Source organism: Euleptes europaea, chromosome 1, assembly GCF_029931775.1.
Source record: "Euleptes europaea isolate rEulEur1 chromosome 1, rEulEur1.hap1, whole genome shotgun sequence".
Lineage (NCBI taxonomy): Eukaryota > Metazoa > Chordata > Lepidosauria > Squamata > Sphaerodactylidae > Euleptes > Euleptes europaea.
Window position 1 is genome coordinate 57,069,720 of NC_079312.1, and position 24,352 is coordinate 57,094,071.

The 24,352-nt window shown below is 43.3% G+C and overlaps 1 protein-coding gene across 1 annotated transcript in view; it reads right to left on the reverse strand.

Annotated features, from left to right (window-relative positions):
* CHCHD6 (coiled-coil-helix-coiled-coil-helix domain containing 6) overlaps window positions 1–24,352 on the reverse strand; it is a 234,171-nt gene that overhangs the window by 63,773 nt on the left and 146,046 nt on the right. Inside the window, exon 5 of the mRNA XM_056864341.1 lies at window positions 6,734–6,869. Within this exon, the coding sequence (XP_056720319.1) occupies window positions 6,734–6,869 (136 nt within the window). The remainder of the gene's footprint in view (window positions 1–6,733; window positions 6,870–24,352) is intronic.

Sequence of the window (24,352 nt, forward strand, 5' to 3'; positions counted from 1 at the left end):
AACATTTTGCCTGTATATACAAACTGGACATAAAACAGCACAATCCTCACATCCCATAAACCACTCTTCCTTATCCCTTGACTTACAGCCACTCCACCTAGCCCATATCACTGTCATGGGGCAAGGGGAGGGGGCCTGTAGCATTTTCCCACTTATTTTAGACACACATTTTTGTATCTGGCATCCAAGAGACACTTTAAGCAAAATTCTTATGCCCCCCGCAGGCAGGAGAGAAAATACTGGGGGAAGATTGCAGCATCAACCTTCTATCCTAATTGCCTACAAGCTGTGGTACACTCCTGGTAAATCTTGCTGTCGATAAACTACAGATAATTTGAAAAACCACAATAGAAACAGCCCCTCCTACAGCTGCACTATTATTCCAGCTTTTATTTAGACCTAAAAGCAGCAATTTTTGTGCTCTTGTCTGAAATTCTGCAGAGATATGAAACCAAACCAAGAAGACAACAAAGAATTCCCTAACAAAACTGAAGTCAGTTAGTTGACATACCCTCTCTCAAGCAGACAATTGCGGGCTCAGATTCTTAGTAAGAGGCTCACTAGGATACGTATAATTAAAAGTAGATGGAAGTTGGTGATGCAAGCCCAATTCGCACAAACCTACAAAGTTAGATTGTTCCAGTCCCACCCACCAGCCCATGAGCACAACCTCACACTGGAATGTGGTACGTGTAAGCTTGGTCAATGTGGATGATCTTTATTCCTTAAAATAGGGGAGTGGAGTAAGAACCATACATTAAGCCTAGGAGGAATGGACTCTATCTGCACAAGCCCCATCCTAACATTACATGAGGAACATCAGGACGCAGACAGAAGCATCCAGTGGGTGGTTGCTCCACCACATACAGGTTCTACATACTTGTTTATTTATTTGTTGCTTATATTTATATCCTGCTCTCCCCTGTCTAGCAGGGCTTGGTTTAGTATTCATAGATTGACTTGATCAAATGCAGGTTTGAACTGAAAGGCTCTAAGTATTCCAGAAATATGCCAGTCTTTTGGACAGAAGATACTACTGTAATTCACTTTATGGTCATCAAGTTGAGTGGTGTAAAAGACTACCTAGCAAAACTGGAATTTTAGATTTCATGACACTTTGCTTTCATGTCTCATTCTACACCCAGGGCAAAAACGCATGGTCACTTTACCCTCCTTTATTCCCTGTTTCAGCCAGGATTCAGCCAGGATCGAACGCACGTTCAGAGAAACGCATGCGTTCGATCCTGGCTACATCCTGGTTGAAACAGGGAATAAAGGAGGGTAAAGCGGCCATGCGTTTTCGCCTCCAGTCTCCTTTTTAATCTACTAACCAGTCTACGTCACTTGTCACTAAAATTATCCTCTCTTCTGGATTCTTAGAAAGTAGCAAATGTCACACGGATTTTTAAAAAGGAGTCCAGCAGGGATCCATGAAATTACAAGCAGGTTGGAACAGCCCAACATCTGTTCAAGGTAAATTAGTAGAAACTGTTAATAAAGATAGAATTGCTGATTACACTGAAGAACAAAGTCTGCTGAGGGACAATCAACATGGCTTCTATAAAGAGACATCTGTCTCACCAACTTTTTGAAGTTCTTTGAGCAGATGAACAAGCACGTGGATAAAGGTGATGTGGTAGACATTACATGCTAGGATTTCTAAAAGGCACCTTACCAAAGACTCCTGAGTATGCTTAGCAGATGTGGGAGAAGGATAGGTCTTCTTATGGATTGGCAAATTTCAGGAAGCAGAGAGTAGGAATAAATGCAGGAATAGAGGAAATTTCCTCTCAGTAGAGGAAAGTGAGCAGCAGGGTCCCACAAGGATCGGTACTGGGACCAGTGCTATTGAATTTGTTCATAAATTATTTGGAATTGGGGGTGAGAAGTGTAGCGGCCAATTTTGCAGATGATACCAAATGATACCAAGGTGGATTAAGAAGGGTTGCAGTGATACCAAGCTGGATTGAGAAGGGCTGCAAGAGGATCTCTCCAAACTGGATGAGTGGGCAAAAACATGGCAAATGAAGTTCAATGTAAGAATGAGGTGATGCATAATGGAACAAAAAAAATCCTAACTTTAAATATATGCTGATGGGATCTGAACTGGCCAAGACTGAAAAGGAAAGAGATCCTGGACAGCTCAATGAAAATGTTAACTCCGTGTGCAGCAGCAGAAAAATAGGCAAACTGCATGCTGGGGATTATTAGGAAAGGGACTGAAAATAAAACGGTCAACAGCGTAATGCCCTTGTATAGCTATGGTGAGACCCCATTTGGAATACTGGGTACAGTTCTGGTTGCTGTATCTTGAAAACGATATTGCAGAGCTCGAAAAAATGCAAAAGAGGGCCACCAAACTGATTACAGGGTTGAAGCACAATTGCTATGAAAAGACTAAAGAGTCTAGGGCTTTTCATTTTAGAAAAAGGTGACTAAGAGGGTGACGTGATTTATATCATAGTATATACAATTATGAATGGAGAAGGAGTTTTTTTCTCTCTCCCTCATAATAATAGAACTTGGGGGAACCCAATGAAGTTGAGGGGCAATATATTCCCTCATCCTAGTGGACAGATGTGCACACCCAGAATATTATGATACCTCTTCAAGCTCAGGTTACTCCTTCCTATGTCTATAAGAACAGGGTTCAGTTGTCTGGGTCACTTGGATGGTGATTAGCTCCCCCAAACTGGAGGAAGCCAAGAAGGCCATAACTCAGGCACCATATACAACACACTAGATTTTTACCAACTACATAATATGGAAAAAATATTAATGGATTTTTAAAGGTCCTTTTCAAATGAGTCAGAACCAGGGTAAACTTGCCTTTGTGATGATTCTTATCAAATCTCTTTTCCCACCAAGATTCACTCCAGTCACAGAAGAAGAAGAGTTGGTGTTTATATGCCGACTTTCTCTATCATTTAAGGAAGAATCAAACCGGCTTACAATCACCTCCCTTCCCCTCCCCACAACAGACACCCTGTGAGGTAGGTGGGGCTGAGAGACCTCTAAGAGAGCTGTGACTAGCCCAAGGTCACCCAACTGGCTTCATGTGTAGGAGTGGGAAACTGATTAACTGAAGAAGCACTTCCTTTTGTCTGTCTTGAATCCATTGCCTGACAACTTAACTGGGTGCTCCCAAGTTCTAGTGTCATTGTCAATGTTAGAAGAAGATGAGTTGGTTTCTATATTCTGATTTTCTCTACTTTTTAAGGAGAATCAAACCTCCTTACAGTCTCCTTCCCTTCCTCTCGCCACAACCGACACCTGGTGAGGTAGGTGGGGCTGAGCGAGCTTGAAGAGAACTGTGACTAGCCCAAGGTCACCCAGCTGGCTTCACCAGATTAGCATCCACCACTCATGTGGAGGAGTGGGGAATCAAACCTGGTTCTCCTGATTAGAGTCCATTGCTCCAAACCACCACTTTTAACCACTACACCACGCTGGCTCACAGCAGAGATGGCTAACAACAGATTAATGGTAGAAAAGCACCAGAGTCCAGTAGTATCTTAAAGACTAACAAAATTTCTGGTGGGGTATGAGCTTTCATGAGCCACAGCTCACTTCTTCAGATACAGATAGAATGTGAGTCCATCTATCCTTAAGTAGAGACAGCTACCTGCTCTGTCGTAGCCTCCAAGGGAGGAGGAAAATCCCACAGAAAAGGGCATAAAGTTTTCTGCCCCCTTTCTGTCCCCTTAAACAAACCCATGTAAAAAAAAAGCCTTCACTATAGCACCAACAACTCCATCTTCTAGCTCTGTGCTACAGCAAGGGAAAACCCTTCAGCAAGGTTTAAGGTACATGGAAGTCCTGGGCAAGTAGCCTAGCTTAGGTATTTGGTTGATTTATTTAAAAAAAACCTTCAAGTTAATAGGATCTTTCAGTGCCCTCTGCTGTTACCAGTCACTCAGCTTCCAATTTACTCTGTAATAATGTCAGGTTGGGGCTTTGGGCTGGCAGCTTCCCAACCCCTTTCTCAAGCGGGTTTGGAGCAGCAGCCTGCAAATATGCTGAAGTTTAATGCAATCTGTCTCCTTTGGTAATCACATTCCTCCTGCACCGTGTGCTATAAAGATGTATCGGTAAATGCATTTGCTAAAGATATACTCAACAACAATAAAAAAAGGCTACAAGCCTGATTTACAGGAGGCAGGAGGGGAGGCATGCATATCGAAGTTTGGCAAGGGATGAGGCGTGTTCTGTAGAGAGCTACTTGGGGAAAGGAATGTGCAACAGCTATGCAGAGCTTTGCTTCATTTTAAAGCCAAGGAAGAAAAAGAAAAGCACACGTTTTGGGAGCCAGGGACTTCAAAAGATAGCAGAGCAAAGCCCTTTTCCCTGGCAGTCTTAACCTTGCTGATTTGCAGATGTACAAAGACCTTCTTTGTAAACAGGAAGGGGGGGAAATCCACCAGGACATGCAACAACATTTGAGCTAATATATCCTGACAATTTTCCCATCTCCTTGTGCTGAGGCTTCTTCTGGGAGCTGGCTGGCAGTTTGTTTCATGTAATACTTAAATCAGGCATCTAGTTTCCTCCCCTCGGCCTTAATAGAAAGGAAAGAGGGCTCTCTTCACGTACCCTCAGCCTCTCCCACGTTCACATGAATTTAACCCCTCCTTCAGGAAATCTTGACCTCCAGCTCCAAATACATACTCCAACTTTTCAAATCTGAAGTCCCATGAGCCATGACAGCCTCTGAGGAAACGCATGGCCAACCTGGCATTACACACAGGACAGAACCATCAGATGATGCTACTTCCCCTGCACACTGCTAACCTTACTGGATATTTTAAATTCTGCACCAGTCCCAGGTTATTGTACTGCATATGGAAGATCCACTGCACAATTCAAGGGCCAATGATTTCAAAAGTGCTTTGAATTAAAGCAGTTGTAGACTAATCAACTCATTTCAACTAAAAGACACATCAGGGAATATGAACCATAAATTAGTTTGGATCTACCTTTGCATTAGACTGGAGAATTCGGTGTCTCTGTTCCATTTTATCTAACCTTTAAACATCTATCCTGAGGTCACTTCACATGCAATCTGTGTTAGAAAAGGCATGAGCATGGTGATGTAAAGGGCTCCATGGGTATACAGCCAAAGCACACTTTGCATGCATGCAGTAAATTATACATGTTTATTCTAATTAGAAAAAGCAACACATGACCATGGTCCTCAAAATTATTCACACAAGATAAAGAGTGTTCCAGCATCTTAAACAATAATGAATCTTGCCCTTCTAAGTTTTTTTTTAAACAAAGTTGGGGCACAATAATAACTTTGCCTGATGAAAAGCCTTAATAAGCCTAAACTCGCAAGTATATGTCTACTGCCATACCTTCATGTCTTAAAGTCCATGGGAGCATTAGCTACAAGCGCACATCTACACGTAACACAAAACAGCAAGTAGGAGCCCCAAGATTATTATTTTTTGCTTTTTTTCAAAGCCAATTTCCCAAGGGATATGTGGAAGCAGAAGTGTTGAAGGGGGAGGTGGTGCTTTTCCCAGTTCTCTATTTTAGCTTGATGGCTAATCCCCCCAGCCTGCTCTCTCCTGCCAGCAACTAGTTTGCAGCTGGGTTCCAATTTACAGAGTGCAGCCACAATGACTGAAATACTGGGGTGAATTCTTCGGAGGAGGACATATCTCCACATCAAAGATAAGCAGAAATAAGACTCCAAGACATTTTCCGCACGCTGGAGTTAGTCCTGATTTTCTTGGGAGTCAATCCACACACATTGGAATTGGTTTGGGCAGGGTTCTTCAGCACGTCTGACCCCACCCCTGTGCGTTTTTATAGTTGTGGAGTCAGTTTATTTTCTTCCTCGTCTGGCTTAAATAATGAGTATTTTCAAGGGAGGGTGCTTTTGTCATTGGCGTTGTTATCGGTGACATCATAGCACACCTCCTTATTTTGTTAAAATGGTTCTAAAATAACAATATAATGCTGTAGTGTTGCAATGATAGCTCAATCAGGTTCTCAGAATTCCCAGCTTTCATTTTTTTAAAAATAGTAAATCTCTAGTGTCTTCGCTCATGGAGGAGACTAAAGACTTACTTTAAAAAAAAATGACAGCTGGGAATTCAGATACCTGCTTGAAAGATCATTGCAACACTACAGCATTATATCGCTATCTTAGGGCCTTTAAAATTTGAAATCATTCATCTGAGGGGAGAGGGAGTGATTTAACAATGACAGCAGTCCAATCATTGAAAGGTGGGCTGGAGGAGGCTAGGACAAAGAAAGCTGATAGAAACATTATGCACTAGGAAAAAGCCGACTCAGAACTGGCTTCCAGAAAAACATTGGGATAAAAGCGGTCTCAGAAAAACAAAACATGAAGTGCAAATTAACGGCACAAAAATGCATGTGGAAATCAAGGAATAAACCAAAGCAATACAGGGTCACAGCAGACGAAAGAAAACTATGTGGAAAAGCCCCAAGTTTGCTTCCATGCATTTTAACTTCTTTCATGATCGAAAACAGTTGTCTGTGATAGACAACTCAGTTTGTATGTGCCAGCTGTAATTATAGTAGTGTGAATCACCCCTCTGTGTATCAGTGCTTGGAGCAAGAGGGAAAATTTGGACATTAGGGTGATCTTCTGATTGACCTTGCAATCACTAGGTACAGCAGTAATGAGAGAAGAAAACCTTGGGAAAACAAAAATAAATTCAACCAGTAAGCTGAAGATGAGGGGAAAGCTAGTTACCTTTTGTGCTAGGCTAACACAACGCCGATACTCCTTGACCAGCTCTGAGCAGTTGAGCACTTGGTGTTTGTTTTCACTGTAACACTTCAGGATCTCTGCTTGCAGGTTTCCGCATACAGGTTGTGTGTTCCTCCGCCTACAGGGACAAAAAATAGAAGAACCCCGTGACTATCCCAGTTCTCATTTATTTTATCAATCAATCCCAGCAAATAGTGCTAGCACCACCTATGCAATGGGTTCAAAGTAAAACATTCTGGCAAAGCGGCCATTTTCTCCAGGTGAATTGATCTCTAGCAGGAGATCTCCAGCTAGTACCTGTAGGTTGGAGAACAATAAGCTGCAGTAATTTAGCCAAAGTAATTCACAAGTATTACAATGTTTCAAATGATATTTGCATATTATATTCAATTTAAAAAATCCCAATGATATTATACAGTCATATCATATAATAATCCAAACAACTTCCAACAAAGACTACAAAATCAGTTGAACCAGTGGTGTTCAACGGCAAGAAATTCAGAACTCTAGAGTGCAGTCCTTAATAGTAAGCGCGTTGAGATAATCCCGCATGATAGCAATGCTCCCAGTGTCTGTGGCTTTGTGGTTCCGATGATTCTCCTTTTGAATTGGGTGTGGTTCGGTTCTACAGGGGTCCAGTTAACGCCCTGTTTTGACCATTTAGGTGTTCCCCAGAAGCCATTAAATATTATAATATTAAAACATCATACTGTAATTGCAATGTTACAACATATTTTTTTAAAAAAATTAAAACATTTTCTAGGCGTAATGGCATACATTAAGGAGATTTATCTTATTTATATGCAGTGTACTCAATACATACACAATTCCATTTAGCATTGATACAAGATCTTAAATATATTATTCATTACATTGTATCATTTACTTACACGCTAGCTGTTCAGTAACCAGCTCTCGCGTTGGCTGGGGGACAAAGTCCTCCCCATACTGTTAACACTTCCCATAGAAAAGGCTTATTTCCTAATTGCATGCATCTGTTGAGGGGTGGAACTGGCGGTGACTTGCCTAGCAGCAAGCTGCTAGTTCGAGTAAGAAGGCTCTTAAAGCTATAGATTCCTCTAGGTTAAAGATAGCAGGTCATATCCATTGCTGTATTGTGCCCATGTGGATATAACGTTTTGAAGAGATGACGAGGGCTGGCCACCCCGCCCTCGTCTTCCCTCCCTCCAGCGGTAAGTGGCGCCCCCCCCCGCAGGGTCTGGCGGGGTGGCTTATGGCCTGGGCTGCACGGGGAGGGGCTCGTCCCGGGACACAGTTACATCTAAAAATGGAATCTGCTGTTGATTAGCCTCCCCAGAAAGTTTGATACTGGGGTCTTGCTGATTAATCCAATTTTTGAAAGCTTCAAAGCTTGCTATATCTTGCATGGCCACAAAAATATCATCCACATACCTTTTGTATAGAAGGATCTTCTCTTTAAAAGGGTTGTTGCATAAAATGTGGGATTGTTCAAACACTACCATGCAAATATTCGCAATGGAAGGCGCACATGCACTACCCATTGCGACTCCATTAACTTGTAAAAAGATCTTGTAGCAATGCTAAATGGAATTGTGTATGTATTGAGTACACTGTATATAAATAAGATAAATCTCCTTAATTTATGCCATTGCACCTAGAAATTTTTTTTTGAAATATGTTATAACATTGCAATTACAGTATGATGTTTTAATATTATAATATTTAGTGGCTTCTGAGGAAGACCTAAATGGTCGAAACAGGGCATTAACCAGACCCCTGTAGAACCGAACCACACCCAATTCAAAAGGGGAATCATTGGAACCACAAAGCCACAGATGCTGGGAGCATTACTATCATGCAGGATTATCTCAACACGCTTACTATTAAGGACTGCACTCTAGCGTTCTGAGTTTCTTGCCGTTGAGCACAACTGGTTCAACTGATTTTGTAGTCTTTGTTGGAAGTTGTTTGGATTATTATATGACTGTATAATATCATTGGGAAAAAATTATTGAATATAATATGCAAATATCATTTGAAACATTGTAATACTTGTGTATTACTTTGGCTATATTACTGCTGCTTATTGTTCTTCAATTATCATACAGCAGGCTAACTCTTGTTTACTAAGTACCTGGAGGTTGGCATCCCTGGTTATGGCCCCATACTGCTTCAATTTAACTCCTGGTTTCCACACACATTTCTGTGCCTTTTATTTTTCACTTTAGTTCCCCCCGCCCTGTTTTCCCCCCTCAGTTCCTTTGAGGCCACTTTTACCTCAGTCTTTTTCTGGCAGCTGATACCAGTTGCCTTTTTCCTTGCGTGTAATGATTCTGTTAGTTATAGAATCATACAGTTGGAAGGGACCACCAGGGCCATCAAGTCCAACCCCCTGCACAATGCAGGAAATTCCCAACTACCTCCCCCTCCCATACCCCTAGTAACCAGAAGATGGCCAAGATGCCCTCCCTCTCATCATCTGCCTAAGGTCAAAGAATCAGCATTGCTGACAGATCGCCATCTAACCTCTTCTTAAAAACCTCCAGGGAAGGAGAGCTTACCACCTCCCGAGGAAGCCTGTTCCACTGAAGAACCGCTCTGTTAGAAAATTCTTCCTAATGTCTAGACGGAAACTCTTTTGATTTAATTTCAACCCGTTGGTTCTGGTCTGACCTTCTTGAGCAACAGAAAACAACTCGGCACCCTCCTCTATATGACAGCCCCTCAAGTACTTTATATATAAAGTTATATTTGTTCTGACCACTCCCACCCACCTCCAGCCCACTTTTTGATGGTTCCACTGTTGTTGTCATCAAACCACTCCCTCTCCTTCCCCCACCCTGAAGATGAGTGGTTTCATTTCTTTTAAGAACACGCTTAGATTGACATATTGATTTATCTATATATCGCTAGAAGCATGCGTGCGCACACACACACAAATACACAAACTATATTTAGGTTTTGTAGGTTCTCTGAATTCCCAGTAAGGAAATAAGGGAAAAGGCATATCTCTGGAAGAAAGAGGATAGAGACTTTTTTTTAAAGTTGGCATTCAGGGAACCTGCTATACCTATCATTACAATGGTATATCAATGTAACAACATTTTAGTGTCAGTTTTTAAAAAAATACAAAAGCCCTGGGGGGGAGGGGGGAGGTTGGGTACCCAAGGTTGGGTGGAAAAGGTAAAATTATATAATAATTATATAATTACTGCATGCACACTTTGTATGAGAGACCAATACAGCCCAGGGTAGAACAACTTATAGGTATTCTACCTAGAGGGACCTCTAATTTGAAATTGATTATACATCCTATACACATGCCTGGGTTGATATAAAGCATGCACAAAAAATAAAAAAGGGGTTTGCAGCGAGGCCATTGATGACACCAGCACCCTCCCTTGAAAATCCTGATTATTTAAGGCATGTGTGGAAGAAAATAAAATGACTCCACAAGTGCGGAGATGCAGAGGGAGAACAGACATGCAGAAGAACCATGCCCAAACCAATTTCAGCCTAAGGTGATTTCATATGTTCATCTATGCTTATGAATGCTAATCCCTTCCCTTGATAAATAAAGGAGAGTTCTTGGAAAGATATTCTAGTATCTGCTTGACCAGTGAACAAAGTACTTTCTCTGTGTGGTGAGGGGAGCCATACGTTTGCAGTCTTGCCCAAGTCTGAATCCCAGGGCTGTAACAGTTGAATAGAGCCTTAAACTCTGTTCCTTAAAAAGATGTTCCTAGAACATTCTTTTACTTTGCAGCTTCAGACCACAGGTTCAAGGGGAAAGACCTTAGCATTTATCAGCAACAGCACGCCATGCATTCAATTTTTTAAAAATTAACATTAACAGCTGAATATTTTGCTCAGCCAGTATCAGCTGATTTCAGTTTTCCTCATTTCTCTAACTCCCATCTTTGGGGAAGGGGGAAGATCACCCCTAGGTTGTGGTCCTGAGAACTGGAGGGAGTTAATTGTTTCACACAGACAGAATCCTATGAAATGCCTTCCAAAACTTTGGCATAGGAAAGAACTTAACAAGGAGCTTTAGAAACTCATAAGGTTGGTATTTTGTTCTGTCGCAGCAATTTTAATATCATTCTAATCATCTGAATGAGTCCCCTGGAAACAATACCAAACAGAACTAGGACAGGAAATACCACAAAATCCCTCAATTCATTGGGAAAGTTAAGACTCTTAAAATTAGGTTTTTAACTCAGAAAGTTTATTTTAAAAATATCTAGCAGAATATTTTGTAACTTCAAGAGAAGTGAAATATGTGAAATCCAGCACTAAGCTCAATGTTACTGCAGCACCACAACCTTCTATAACAGTTCAATTTTTCATCTAGCCAGATAATTACAAAAAGATAACCCAGTCTGGATTTTCCCTGTCTGCTTTCCTAGTTGGTGTTTTCTCCCAAATTCTCCTTTGTGGGAACTCCTTCACTCAAAGCATTTCCCCGAAGTATTAGCTGTTTGGTGAGACCCAAGTCTTGTACCTAGGAGCTCAGGAGATGGCTGATGAACACACGAACACATGAAGCTGCCTTATACTGAACCAGACCCTTGGTCCATCAAAGTCAGTATTGTCTACTCAGACCGGCAGCGGTTCTCCAGGGTCTCAGGCAGAGGTCTTTGACATCATCTACTTGCCTAGTCCCTTTAACTGGATATGCAGGGGATTGAACCTGGGACCTTTTGCACGCCGAGCAGATGCTCTACTACTGAGCCACAGCCCCCAGAAGGCACCCAACTTTGGGTTTTTTGTCTTTCTCCACCCAGTTTTGCCAGTACCCTACTTTTTCTTTTTGCAGAAAACATGGAATTAAGATCTGTAATTCATGTTTTTGTGACATGTTTAAATGGAATGTCTTTTAAAGAACATCTAGTATAGAGAACAGTAACCTATTCCCTGGCCTATTTTAATGCAGCTGCATAGTCTACCTGTTTTTCAGCCTATGGAATCCTAAACTATTTAGGACTTGGAATTTTTTTAACAATTCCTTTCCCTATATGAATGCTCCAGCCCATTAAGATCTTTTGGGGAATTTCTCAGATTCCATCACCTTACAGAACTAAATTGATGAACACAAGAAACAAAATATTGTTGAAGGCTTTCACGGTCAGAGTTCATTGGTTCTTGTAGTGTTATCCAGGCTGTGTGACCGTGGTCTTGGTATTTTCTTTCCTGACGTTTCGCCAGCAGCTGTGGCAGGCATCTTCAGAGGAGTAACACTGAAGGAGAGACACTGTCCTTCCGTGTTACTCCTCTGAAGATGCCTGCCACAGCTGCTGGTGAAACGTCAGGAAAGAAAATTCCAAGACCACGGTCACACAGCCCGGATAACCTACAAGAAACAAGAAACAAAGGCTGTTTCTGTTGTGTTATTTACTAAGCTATTTTTACCCTTGCCCTTCAAACCATTACTGAAATCATAAGGCAGCTTAAAGGCACTTTACAAAATAATAACTTCAGTGAAGTCCAGAAACAGAAACACACACACAAGTCAGCAGTTATGAATTTTCCCATTCATTTGAAGATAAACTAAACAGCAGCATTTCATATAGAAAAAGCTGTATGAAACAGAAGAGTTCCAAGATGATGCTAGTTAGATTTGAGTCCAGCGGCACATTAAAGACCAACACGAGTTTCAGGATATAAGCTTTCAAGAGTGAAAGCTCCCTTTGTCAGGCACAGTAGAGTAGGAATGGAGATCTGAGTCCTTTTATCCTAGTCAGAAGGTGGGAGGCGTGTTGTAAAGAATGCTTGCAAAGGATGCAAAAGTACAATGTATATTGTAATCAGCTTCATTAGAGCAGAGAGGAAATGCTTAGGGGCAGAAAATTAGCAACTGTAGTGATATACAAATCCTATATCCCTATTCAGCCTTGGGGGGGATTCTATTGTTCTGAATTTGTGAATGAACTCAAGTTCATCAATCTCACATTGTAATTTCCCTTTGAAATTTCTTTGAGATCAGCAATGGAATGACCTGGAAGATTAAAATGTTCTCCTGCCGATTTTTGAGTGTTGCAGTTTTTAATGTCAGATTTATGTCCATTTATTCTTTTTCGAAAGGACTGACCTGTCTGTCCGATGTAGAGTGGAAGGGCATTGCTGACATTTAATGGCATATATAACGTTGGAAGATGAACAAGTGAATGAACCTGAGATAGTATGGCAGGTGTTGTTAAGTCCGGTTATTGTGTTGTCAAAGGGGATATGGGGACAGAGCTGGTATCTTGGTTTGTTACAGGCCCTGCTCCCAGAGTCCGTGTCTATGTTTGGAAGGGTATTGCTGTGTGTGATAAGTTGTTTAAGGTTAGGAGGCTGTCTGTGGGCAGGAAAAGGTTTGCCTCCCAGTACCTGTGACAGAGGAGTATCATTGTCCAGCATATGCTGTAGGTCATTAATGATGCATTGGATCATTTGAGCTGAGAGCTGTATGTGACCACCAGTGATGTTCTGTTGTTGTTTCATTTGGGCCTATCTTGCAGCAGGTTATCCTTTGGTATCATTCTGGCTTTGTTGATCCATTTCTTTGCTACATCAGGTGGGTATTATAATTCCAATTAAGGTAAGGTAAAGCAAGGCAAATCTCCCTAGGGAGGGAATTTCACAGCCTTGGTGCCATTACAGAGAAGGTCCTGTCTTGGTGCACACCTACCATATTTCAGACGGAGACGAAAAAAGCAAGAGTTCATATAGAAGAAGACTGTCCCTAAGATATCCTAGGTCCCAAACCATTTAGCACTTCAAAAGGTTAGCCTTCTTTTTCTAAGGGATAAGCGATCGCAGCATAGAATGCAAGGTATGGCTTAGTACAGGGGTCCCCAATGTGGTGCCCGTGTTTTGGAGGACACTGATTCATAGGGTTGCCATGAGTTGGAAGTCACTTGACAGCACTTAACACACATACAGATATATAGTGGATGTTCTATATTTGGTCTCAATATAGCTACTAAACCATTGTAAGGAACAGGCTGTCAATGCCAGACAGATTTTGGGTCTGATCATGCATGACTTGATCCCTCATTAATCACACAATCTCCAAATTCCATATCTCTTGACTTCCACCTTTTACTCAAATTAGGGCAGACTGTATGGAAGTGTGGGCAAGAAAAAAAACTCTGACTCCAAGAGAGGGTATACTTTTGGGCCCTATTGCTTTTGATCTGATATGAATGCTACTTCTTGGCTATGTCATTTGAAGGCCGGTTCAAGTGTTCCGTTAAGAGACATGGCTGCTACCAAATCCACATGGCAAGGGTACCAGGCAACTGAGAAAATGTCTAAATTGTTTTGCTACCTTGGTTAGCTGGATCACATGGAAATTGCCCACATCAACCCAGCAGCTCCCTGGGGGTCAGTGTGCTGTGTGATTAGTTTCTACCCAATATAGATAAACCAAGTATAAAGGGGATTTTCAGTGTTCTTGCAGCTCAGTAGAGTCCCACCACACCAATGAAATTTTTGGTGGTAGCCATGCCTCTAGCAGAACATTTTCATTAGGCCTCAAGAAATGTAGGTCAAGAAAATGAAGGTGAGGCCCAGAGCAGCATAATGTGTATGGTCAAATTAATAAAGACAACAGTGGAAATGCAACAGGCCAGATGGCAAATCCAGTCCTTTACTTTGGCATTCCTCTGCTGTCATGCTTCCACTTTTTGATGGCAAGTCCCCACAAACTCAAGAAACATCAATGTGTCAGATTCCCTTGGACTCCAAGCTTCAGCCTTTCCTCTATAGTCATGAATAGAGTTGCCAACTTCCAGGTACTAGCTGGAGATCTCCTGCTATTACAACTGATCTCCAGCTGATAGAGATCACTTCCTCTGGAGAAAATGGCCACTTTGGCAATTGGACTCTATAGCAATAAAGTCCCTCCCCAAACCCTGCCCTCCTCAGGCTCCGCCCTACAAACCTCCCGCTGGTGGCAAAGAGGGACCTGGCAACCCTAGTCATGAAAGCTTTATTTTGTTTTGGTTGCAAATGGAGTTTTAGGCTGTTACATAGCCTGGGCAACAAGGATCCAAGGCGTTCCTTACAACCACAGCCTGATGTAATCTTAAGAAAATCATAGTGCTGGAAGATGCCCAATGCATCACCCTACACCCTAAAATGGGAACCATGTATTTTAGACCTACTTATACAGATGTGTCTTGCCATTCTGGGCCCAGAGAACCCTTAACATCGCACTCTCAATTCCCTTCCAATCTCTGCCCAGGCCTTGTTGCCTACTTGGCACATACACAATGTTCAACATTATACCTCAGGCCTGGAGACTGTCCACTCTTTTACAAGCTCCCATCCTTCCAGTATTAAAATCATCTTGACAACAGCCTCTCTGCTTCAGTCCCAGGTGATGCTAACATCCCAGATATCATTCTTGGATGGAAGATGTTTCGCCCCATAATTTATGGCTCCATAAGGAAAGTGCTGTGTGCACATTGCCCTTCACCCCGGTTAATCTGCCACTGCAACTTCCACCCACCTCAGGGTTTTCTCACATGTACACAGAACGCTTAAGCCAGGGTCAGGGTTGTTTTATTTGTCTCAATCCATGTTCAAAAGGCAGTTTGTTTCTGCGGTCGACATTCTGTTGCTCTGCAGTCTAGCAGGAGGAAAGGCTATACCTTAGCCCAGTATTTCAATTATTCCTCTTCTCCCAAGTCAGCTATGTTAGGTTTTTAAGTTTATCGGATGGTGTAATTACATCAATCCCTCACCAAGTAAATGCTACATTTTGGAATTTTAGGACAGAGATTCAGTGCAGTATAGTGAACAAAGCAGACTTGGGCCTGGGTTCAAAGATTGTCGAGTGACCCAGGATACTTTTTTCTCAGCTTAACCCAACTCACAGGGCTGTTGCCAGAATAAAAATGTACTAGCCCCGGACATGCTATGTCAAGCTCCTTGGAAGAAGAGTGGGGTGCAAAAGTGACAAAATAAAGAGTAGAGACTTCCCCTTAACACAAGCACTAAAGGTTTCCTTCTGTCTGGCATTCCTTGAGATAAGCACAGAACAAAACAGTGATCACACTACATTTTGATACATGGAGAGTTCCCAAATCCTGAAATCCCCTCTCTCCACGCATTCCTTTGAATTAATAAACGAAATCTCATCAGCTTATCCTTCTTCTATTATCACTGCTGACATCAATCTGATAATATTGGCTTGGCGTGGAATCATGCTATGATATGTCCTCCTGATATTTAATTTAAGAGAAACGTCTGCAGTAGGGTGAATATGTGAAGCAAGCTTTTTATTACTGGCAGTAGTAAGGATGGTGGGAGTGAATTAGACATTTATCTTAGTCACAGCCAATGTAGTGGCTCAGAACAGGTTCTCTTTTTTAACCCCTTTTTTTAGCAGTGGCAGGTAATGCTTGCTCCAGCCAAGGGTTACATTCATTTCTCTTGGCAAATTTGTCTCATAGTGTAGATTTAAAATGCAAGGGGGAAGCACCAAGTGTCTGGGAGGTTAAAGCAAACATCTTCACAATCATTTTGAAACAACTGCATTGGGGAGGGGGGGAAATAGTCAGATGATTCAATCAATCAAGGACATACAGTTTCATCCTGGCATACACACAGACACTGTCTGTATTTACAATTACTGGGCAAAACCAACATGTGACTCCCAAGATTTGCAAGAGGAAGAGCCAGGCTGCATCCACAAGGCAGAGCAGCAGTTCCTTGCCAAAAATTCAACTATTTGTGCTTGGTAGTCAACCTGTTATGGAACAGAAATCATAGATATAGGGTGAAGGAGGCAGAGCACAGAGAGACACATCTGCTCCATCATGGCCAAAAGCCCATTGTTAACATGGGCTAGACTGAAAGAACATTCAGCAAGCAAGATTGAATTTAGGTGTGAGAAGCAGCCATTTATAGCTGAACACTGCAGAGCTTTGGAAGACCTTTAAGGAGGGGCATTTCATATTTGCATATATCTTTGCATGTCCTCGATGTACATAGTCTTGCCTCACGATCAGACCTCTCTCCTTTTGCAGGCCTTACCAACTGACTGACTATGGCTGGGAATGGGAACACAATCTGGACTGAGTTTTGAGATCACAGCAATTGTTGCAGAAGAGGCTAAGTATGCGGCTTTCATGTGAACTGTCTGAAATCTCTCTCTCTCTCTCTCTCTCTCTTTGACTGGATTCATCACTATTCATACGGAAAAATCAGAGCTGTATGTATTGAATAAGAAACTGGCAGGGAGCAGTAACTCAACCCTGGTCGGCAGGCAGCTCCTTTGGGGACAGGGTTGCCATAAAGGAACAATCCCCAGCTGCCTAACATTGCTGGGGACAGCAGGGGGTGTCGCCCGCTCAAGAAGCACAGCAGAAGACTCTCCAGGCCGGCGCAATGAGGGAGGGGCAGGGCTTGAATTGGCATGAGCCATGTCCAACCAGTTAGGAAGCCTCAGCATGGGCTGGCCCTACCAGGAGATGGTGGAGTCGGTGGCCTCACAAGAGGGGGAGGGCAACTACAGGCCTTGTGTGGGATGTGCAACCCTATTTATGTGGCGGGGGGGAGGCCTGGAGAAGGGGGACGTGGTCAGACCTGTTCTCCAGTGCAAGGAATGGGATATGCAGGAGGGGGGAAGGTGCTGCATACTTCCCCCCTCTCCTTCTGAGGCCTCCAGAAGGAGGGTGACATCGCAGCGTGCTTGACTGGGAGGCAGTGGGGCTCAACAGCTTCAAGCCCCCCTCCCTCCTCACCATGGAGCACCATGGCTATTATACATTTTAATGATGTGACGCGCCCTGAGTCTGGCCTCAGCCAGGGAGAGAGGGCAAGAAATCAAAAAATTAAATAAATAAAATTAAATAAACTGGCTGAGACTCAGGCCGTGACAGAAAGATTGAATAGAAAATGTTCTGTCCTAGGGACTCATGGCAAAAGCATCTCTCTCTCTTTCAGGCTTCCAGTAGCACAAGGGCTATGTAGTCCTCCTTTAGTTTTCATTCCCAAAGGTTCTCACAATGTGACTACCCTCAGATTGCTTGAACATGACACCTGACCCTTTCCCAAATTTAGATAGGTTGGGAGGAGTAGGCACATACTGTAATGGATTTTCAGGGGTTTGTTGGACAATTCCTTAACTCAGGGGTCGGCAAACTCATTAGTCAAGAGAGGGGGAGGTGGCGGCCGCCGGGGCAGCTCGCTCTCTGCCTCCCCCTCCCCTCCTGGCTGTGGGCGGCCTCAAGAGTGGAGAGAAAGGCGCCACGCGGGGCCGAATGCAGGGCCAGGGAGAGCGCCTTGGGGCTTAGGCCCCTCCGTTGTTGGCAAGCACCCCTCTACACTGAAGGGAACGCCGCGCTCTGGCGCTCCCCTTGCCAGCCAGAGAGGAAGGAGGGCCCGCGCGGCAGGGAGGTGGCGGCCGCCGGGGCAGCTCGCTCCCTGCCTCCCCCTCCCCTCCGGGCTGCGGGCAGCCTCAAGTGGAAAGGCACCGCGCGGGGCTTCCTCGTCCGGGGGACGCACGTCCTTTGGCGCAATGCGAATTAGAGACTGGGATGCTCTGTCACAACCCCTCCCAATCCTAAAAGAAAACTTGGGCTTACCATACAAATATTGACACGGCGGCCGCTCCCTCCGCTGCTTAAAAAAAACCCAATCCCCACAGCAGGCCCGCCAGCATCAGCAGCACGTGGTCGCTGCTTCGTCACGCGAGCGCCTCCTGCGCAGACTCTCTCCCCACAGCAGGCCCGCCAACATCAGCAGCACGTTGTCGCTCCTTTGTCACACGAGAGCCTTCTGCGCAGACTCTCTCCTGCCCCCTTTTGGTACTGCCATGCTGGTATTCGTCTCGTTCCCCCCCCCCGCCCCCCGTCTTGACCGACATTCACGACCTGCGCGCCCGCACGTGGGAAGAGGGCCCAAAGAGCCACTTGCGGCTCGGGAGCCGCACTTTGCCAACCCCTGCCTTATCACCATGATGGAGACAGAGAAACTTTCAAAGAAGGACAACCAAGTACTTTGAACTAAAAATGAGACCTCACAGAGGTTTGGTGTAAAATGGAAGATGTCTTCAGGCGTCCATAGGATCTGAGAAAGACATTCAACAGAGAAAACCCCAGATCAATGTTGAAGGGGATTCACACTGCAACTTCCTCGTGCTTCCAGATACCTTTCCTGCCTCTTCTAGACACTGACAAGCCACCAATGCTCTTACTCAAGTCATGGAAGATGCATGAACTAGTGGAATCTGAAGCATCTTACCACAACAGGAGACATATGCATGTGTCATACATGACATCATTTCACTGTTAAAGCAGTAGATATCTTACAGCATCTGATAGACTTAATGACACTCTATGCTGGAAATAACTCTGCAGAATATATTTAGAGTTTGGCTCCTTTTGTACCTTCTCATGAGACTGCATCACCTGGAAACTAATTGTGAATAGGGAAGTAAAAAATTCAGCAGCTGTTGCAGGAATAAAGCCTCAAAGAGAAACTTCCAATGTATAGCTATGCCTGGTTCATCACTACTTCAAACAGTGATACAGGTATGAGTTGCAAGGGGCTGTGCTACAATATTTGTGAACCCAAAAGTTAACCCCACACTTGAATTGTCTATTTGTTGTTGTGCAAAGTTCAAGATAAAAGGGATATCCCTAGAACTTGTGGGCACCTTTGGAATTGTGACACAAGGTGGTGGGCGAAACTATAAAATGGCCACTGTGGAAGGTAAGCCACAAAATTGTCACCAAAGGAGCTGGAGCCAATCACATACAGAAGTCCAAGTGCAGGGGACAAGAGGAGTAAATTTTTAAAATACACTGGGGAGGAGGATTCAGAGAGAGAATAAAACCGACAGTGTAGTGGCCACTGTTGCTGAAAAGTTATTTTAATCTGCACAGCCAATCAGAACTCCAATGGGCAATCAGAAGCCCTTCTGAGCAGGCGCTTACCTGGACCCACCCACTTTCTAAAAACACTTGGCAGGTGCCAGGAAAAGTGTTGGTGGCGCTATAGTGTCCCGGGACACCACGTTGGGGACCCCTGCTCATCCTACCAACTAGGTAAATAAACTCCACTGGCAGTCACTGTGGGTATGTTTTTGTGCTACAAAGAAGTCTCTGTGTTCATGTTTACAGAGAATGTAAATGGCTATCTACATAAATTATTGTGTAGTTAAGTTCAAAACTGGATCCTAATTTCTAATATTCTTATGAGGAAAGGAAAATTTGCCACTTGTACACTTCTGTGATGTTAACAGAAGAAACTCTCGTGACTACAAACACCACACATGATTTAAGCCAAAGACGCCAAGCTACTAAGGCTGACTTAGTAGAGGAGCATGCCTATTATATTAGGTGCTGTGGACTACAGGCAGGATAATGCTGCTGCAGTTTTCTTGTTTGTGGGCTTCCTAGAGGCACCTGGTTGGCCACTGTGTGAACAGACTTGATGGGCCTTGATGTGATCCAGCATGGCCTTTCTTATTTTCTTATGACTAACAAAGATAAAAAAATCTAAAGTTAGCAGCAACACACCCTCTGACTAGATTGGAAGACAAAGAGGAATGAATCAGAACCTTGTTCGTAGAAAGAACAGCCTGAATCACAGAAGGAAGTTGGCCAAACTCCCACAAGGCAAAGAGAAGGGGGAAAAAACAATACAGCCAGCAAGGAGACAAATGGTTGCCCCATCTTGTAGATTAAGTGGCTTATTGTGACTTTTAAAGCTTTCACAGCCAGCAGCCTGCTTGGTTGCATGATGGACTCTGATAAAATGCTCGAGAGAAGAACACTGGAGGATCAGCCAAGTTAACAAGCCACAAACTAGAAAGAATACAACACCACATCCTCTCTGCTGGAGGACTAAATGTAAACATATTTATAAAGCAAACGTTTATTAGGAAGAACAGAGCAAGCCATATATATGAATGTAGTACTGTGGATAACATGGCTTGTCCTCCTACTAATTCAGTAATATAAAAAGAGAGCCAGCATGGTGTAGTGGTTAAGAGCAGTGAACTCTAATCTGGTGAACCAGGGTTGGTTTCCCCAGTCCTACCCCTGAAGCCAGCTGGGTGACCTTGGGCTAGTCACAGTTCTCTTCAAGCTCGCTCAGCCCCACCTACCTCACCAGGTGTCGGTCGTGGTGAGAGGAAGGGAAGGAGACTATAAGGAGGTTTGATTCTCCTTAAAAGGTAGAGAAAATCAGAATATAGAAACCAACTCATCCTTTCTAACATTGACAATGACAATAGAACTTGGGAGCACGCAATGAAGTTGGATTCAGGACAGACAAAAGGAAATGCTTCTTCAGTTAATCAGTTATTAAATTGTGGAATTCACTGACTGTGGACATAGAGATGGCGCTACCATAGATGGCTTTAAAAGGGAATCAGACAGATTCACGGAAGGTAGATTCATCACTAGCCAAGATGACTAAAGGGGGTCTCCGAGTCCAGAGGCAGTGAACCTCTGAATATCACTGCTGGAAAGCAACATCAACAGAAGGCTTTTGTCTCTATGCCCTGCCTGCTGGCCCTCCAGGGCAACTCCTTGGCCACAGTGTGAAACAGAATGGTAGACTAGATGGACCACTAGTCTGTCCGAGCAGGGAATCTCTTGCATTCTTAACAACTCAAAAGGCATTCCAAGTGCAGATTATGCCGATTCACATTGCATTAATTTCAATATATGCAGTAGACATCATTCCTAAAATGTGGATGCCCATTTGGATGTGCCTTCCATTGAAAACAAAGCAGAGCAGATCACCAGCATCTACTCTTGGATGAGCATTAAAATGCACATTTGACTAAAGCCAAAGTTCTCAACAGAGGACAAGTCAGATACAGAGGAGCCTGCTTCTTCAGATCAAGGTCTTTATAACTGGATCAACACAAGTTTTGCCTAGGGCCACCTACCAGCTGCGTCTGCTTCACCAGTGCGCCCCTTTCTTAAACTCACATCTGGCCATGCTCACCCATGCTTTTCTAACCTCACAGTTGGACTACTGTAATGTACTCTGAAACTGCCCTTGAAGTCAACATGGAAACAACGGGATGATTCAGAATGCTGCAGCCTGATCACTATCAGGGGCTAGCTTGCAGGACCTCAGCTTGCCTACTTTACAACAGTGAGTTGGTTTCCAAGTTCAATTCATGATGCTGGTTATAGCCTTTAAAGAACTTCAAGGCGTAGGACATACCATCTCTCCCCATAGGACTCCATGTGCCAATTATGTTTTCTAACTGCCTCTTTCTGGCTATCTCCCTAATTAAGGTTGCCCGCCTGAAATCAACCAGAGTTTGCTCCTTTTCAATACCGGCTCCCATTTTGTGGGATGTTTGGAGGGCACTGTCATTAGAAGAATTTAGGAGGTGCTGTAAGGGCGTTTTACTTGCCAGACCTTTTAATTTTCAGTGTTTGTGTGTTTTAAAGGGGCTTTGCTTTATTATGAATGTTTTAATTTAGAACTGTAAGCCACCTTGAACCACAAGGGGAAGGTGGATTTTAATAAATTGAATAAATTTTGATGCACTTTTCTGACCTCCATTGCCTCCCTGTACAGCACAGGAAGGCAGATGGAAATAGGGCTTCTTTCTCCCTCCATTTATACCAGGACGGCTATAAACGCAGCCCAACACAAAATCATAAACTTACTTAAAACATTATGAATCAGCTATTGTTAAGTGTTAGTGTATTTTATGTGTGGCCCAAGACAATTCTTCTTCTTCCAATGTGGCCCAGGGAAGCCAAAAGATTGGACACCCCTGATTTACACTGAGGCAAAGTAAGCACTTTGTTTGCCCCCATCACCAGAGAGCTAAATCTGATTGGCTACATAATGATGAGATGTCATCTGGTACCCTACTCTGTGTGTGTTCAGCAAGGAAGTCTAGATTTCTGGGCGCATAGAGCAGGGCATCTTCTGTGGTTATGAAACTCCCTGCCCTCAGGAAGTATGCAACGCTCTTGTACTACATACCTTCCAGAAATTGTTGATAGCTGTCTTGTTCCAGAAGGCTGTTAATGATTACATCCTTAAGCGTATTTGGTTTTATTGTCTACTTCTTGACTTTTATTTAGTATTTTGTCTGTTCTTTCTGCTGGAGGCTGTTATGAATTATTTTGGTTGCTGCTGAGGCTTTTTTTCCTTGTTGCTACGTTTTCCTTCTTGTGTTTTCTATTTTATTGATGTGTATTGTTAGCTGCCTTAAGGGTTGATTTTGTTTAGCAGATTGGTATGATTTAAATGTTCTTAAATAAATAAAATAATGTGGCCTACTTATCTCTGACTGGATAATGCACCTAGCAGGATGAACACCCCAGCTTTTTAAAATGGCACTGAAGCAGTTGCCAGAAGAGCAGCAAACACAAAGAGGTAAGTTTCTGTGAAGATTTGTGGAACACCCCTCCTCCCCTTTTTTGCTGAAGATCCTCACCCTGAAAAACATGGCACAGTCCTAGTCATAAGAGGTATCAGAATAGCACAAGTATGTTGTGGGGTTGCAGGGTGCTTCTGCTTTCAGACAGGCTGATATCTGATTACTTCCATTCCAGTATTTGTGGATCCTATGAGGTCTCACACATTTCAGTTTTGCCAATCTAGAGCTGAGCCTAGACAGTATGCGTTCACTCTCCATGTACAAGTGGCATCTTCACAAGTCAACATAGGACCCAAGAGAAGACTAATCCCAATTCACTTTATCCAGCAAGTCCTGGCATGCTTAAATCAGACTGAAAATTACTATCTTCAAAAAAGAATCAAGAGCTTCACACAGCAAAAGACAATACAATATTTTACCCGATAGCAGGCTTGAAGAATCCTAGATACTGTTTGTCTACACTTTATAAACTTACTAATGACTAGCAGAAATTTGTAAAGAGAAAAATTCACATCACTAAATCAAAGCTGGCTCCACAAAATTTAATGTTGGCTCTTAGTAATATTTATATCTAGGATGAAAAATGTTGATTCAGTGTCAAACTACAGGCAGTGTTTTTCCAAGAGTCAGATCTAGGTTCCTCTGATCGAGCCCTCAGAGCCAGCATGGTGTAGTGGTTAAGAGTGGTGGACTTTAATCTGGAGAACCGGGTTTGATTCCTCACTCCTCATGAAGCCATCTGGGTGACCTTGGGCCAGTCACAGTTCTCTATGAACTCTCTCAGCCCCACATACCTCACAAGCTGTCTGTTGTGGAGAGGGGAAGGGAAGGAGATTGTAAGCCAGTTTGATTCGCCTTAAAAGGTAGAGAAAGTCGGCATATGAACATCAACTCTTCTTCTACTTACAGTGAGATGGCAACTGCTGTGAACTAAGTTCTCAAGCCCTGCAGGGGCTCAATTCATATTGGGACTGCTGTGTGGGGAAGGGGTTTCAGCCCCCCATGCCATTTTCTTGATCTGAAATAGCCCATGGTGGCACAGTCTCCCTGTTTCCTTAACAAGAAAGGATGGGTCCAAATTTATTCAAGCAGCATGTGCACACTTTTATGAGGGCTTAAAATAATAGAATCATAGAGTTGGAAGGGACCACCAGGGCCATCAAGTCCAACCCCCTGCACAATGCAGGAAATTCACAACTACCTCCCCCCCCACACCCCTAGTGACCAGAAGATGGCCAAGATGCCCTCCCTGT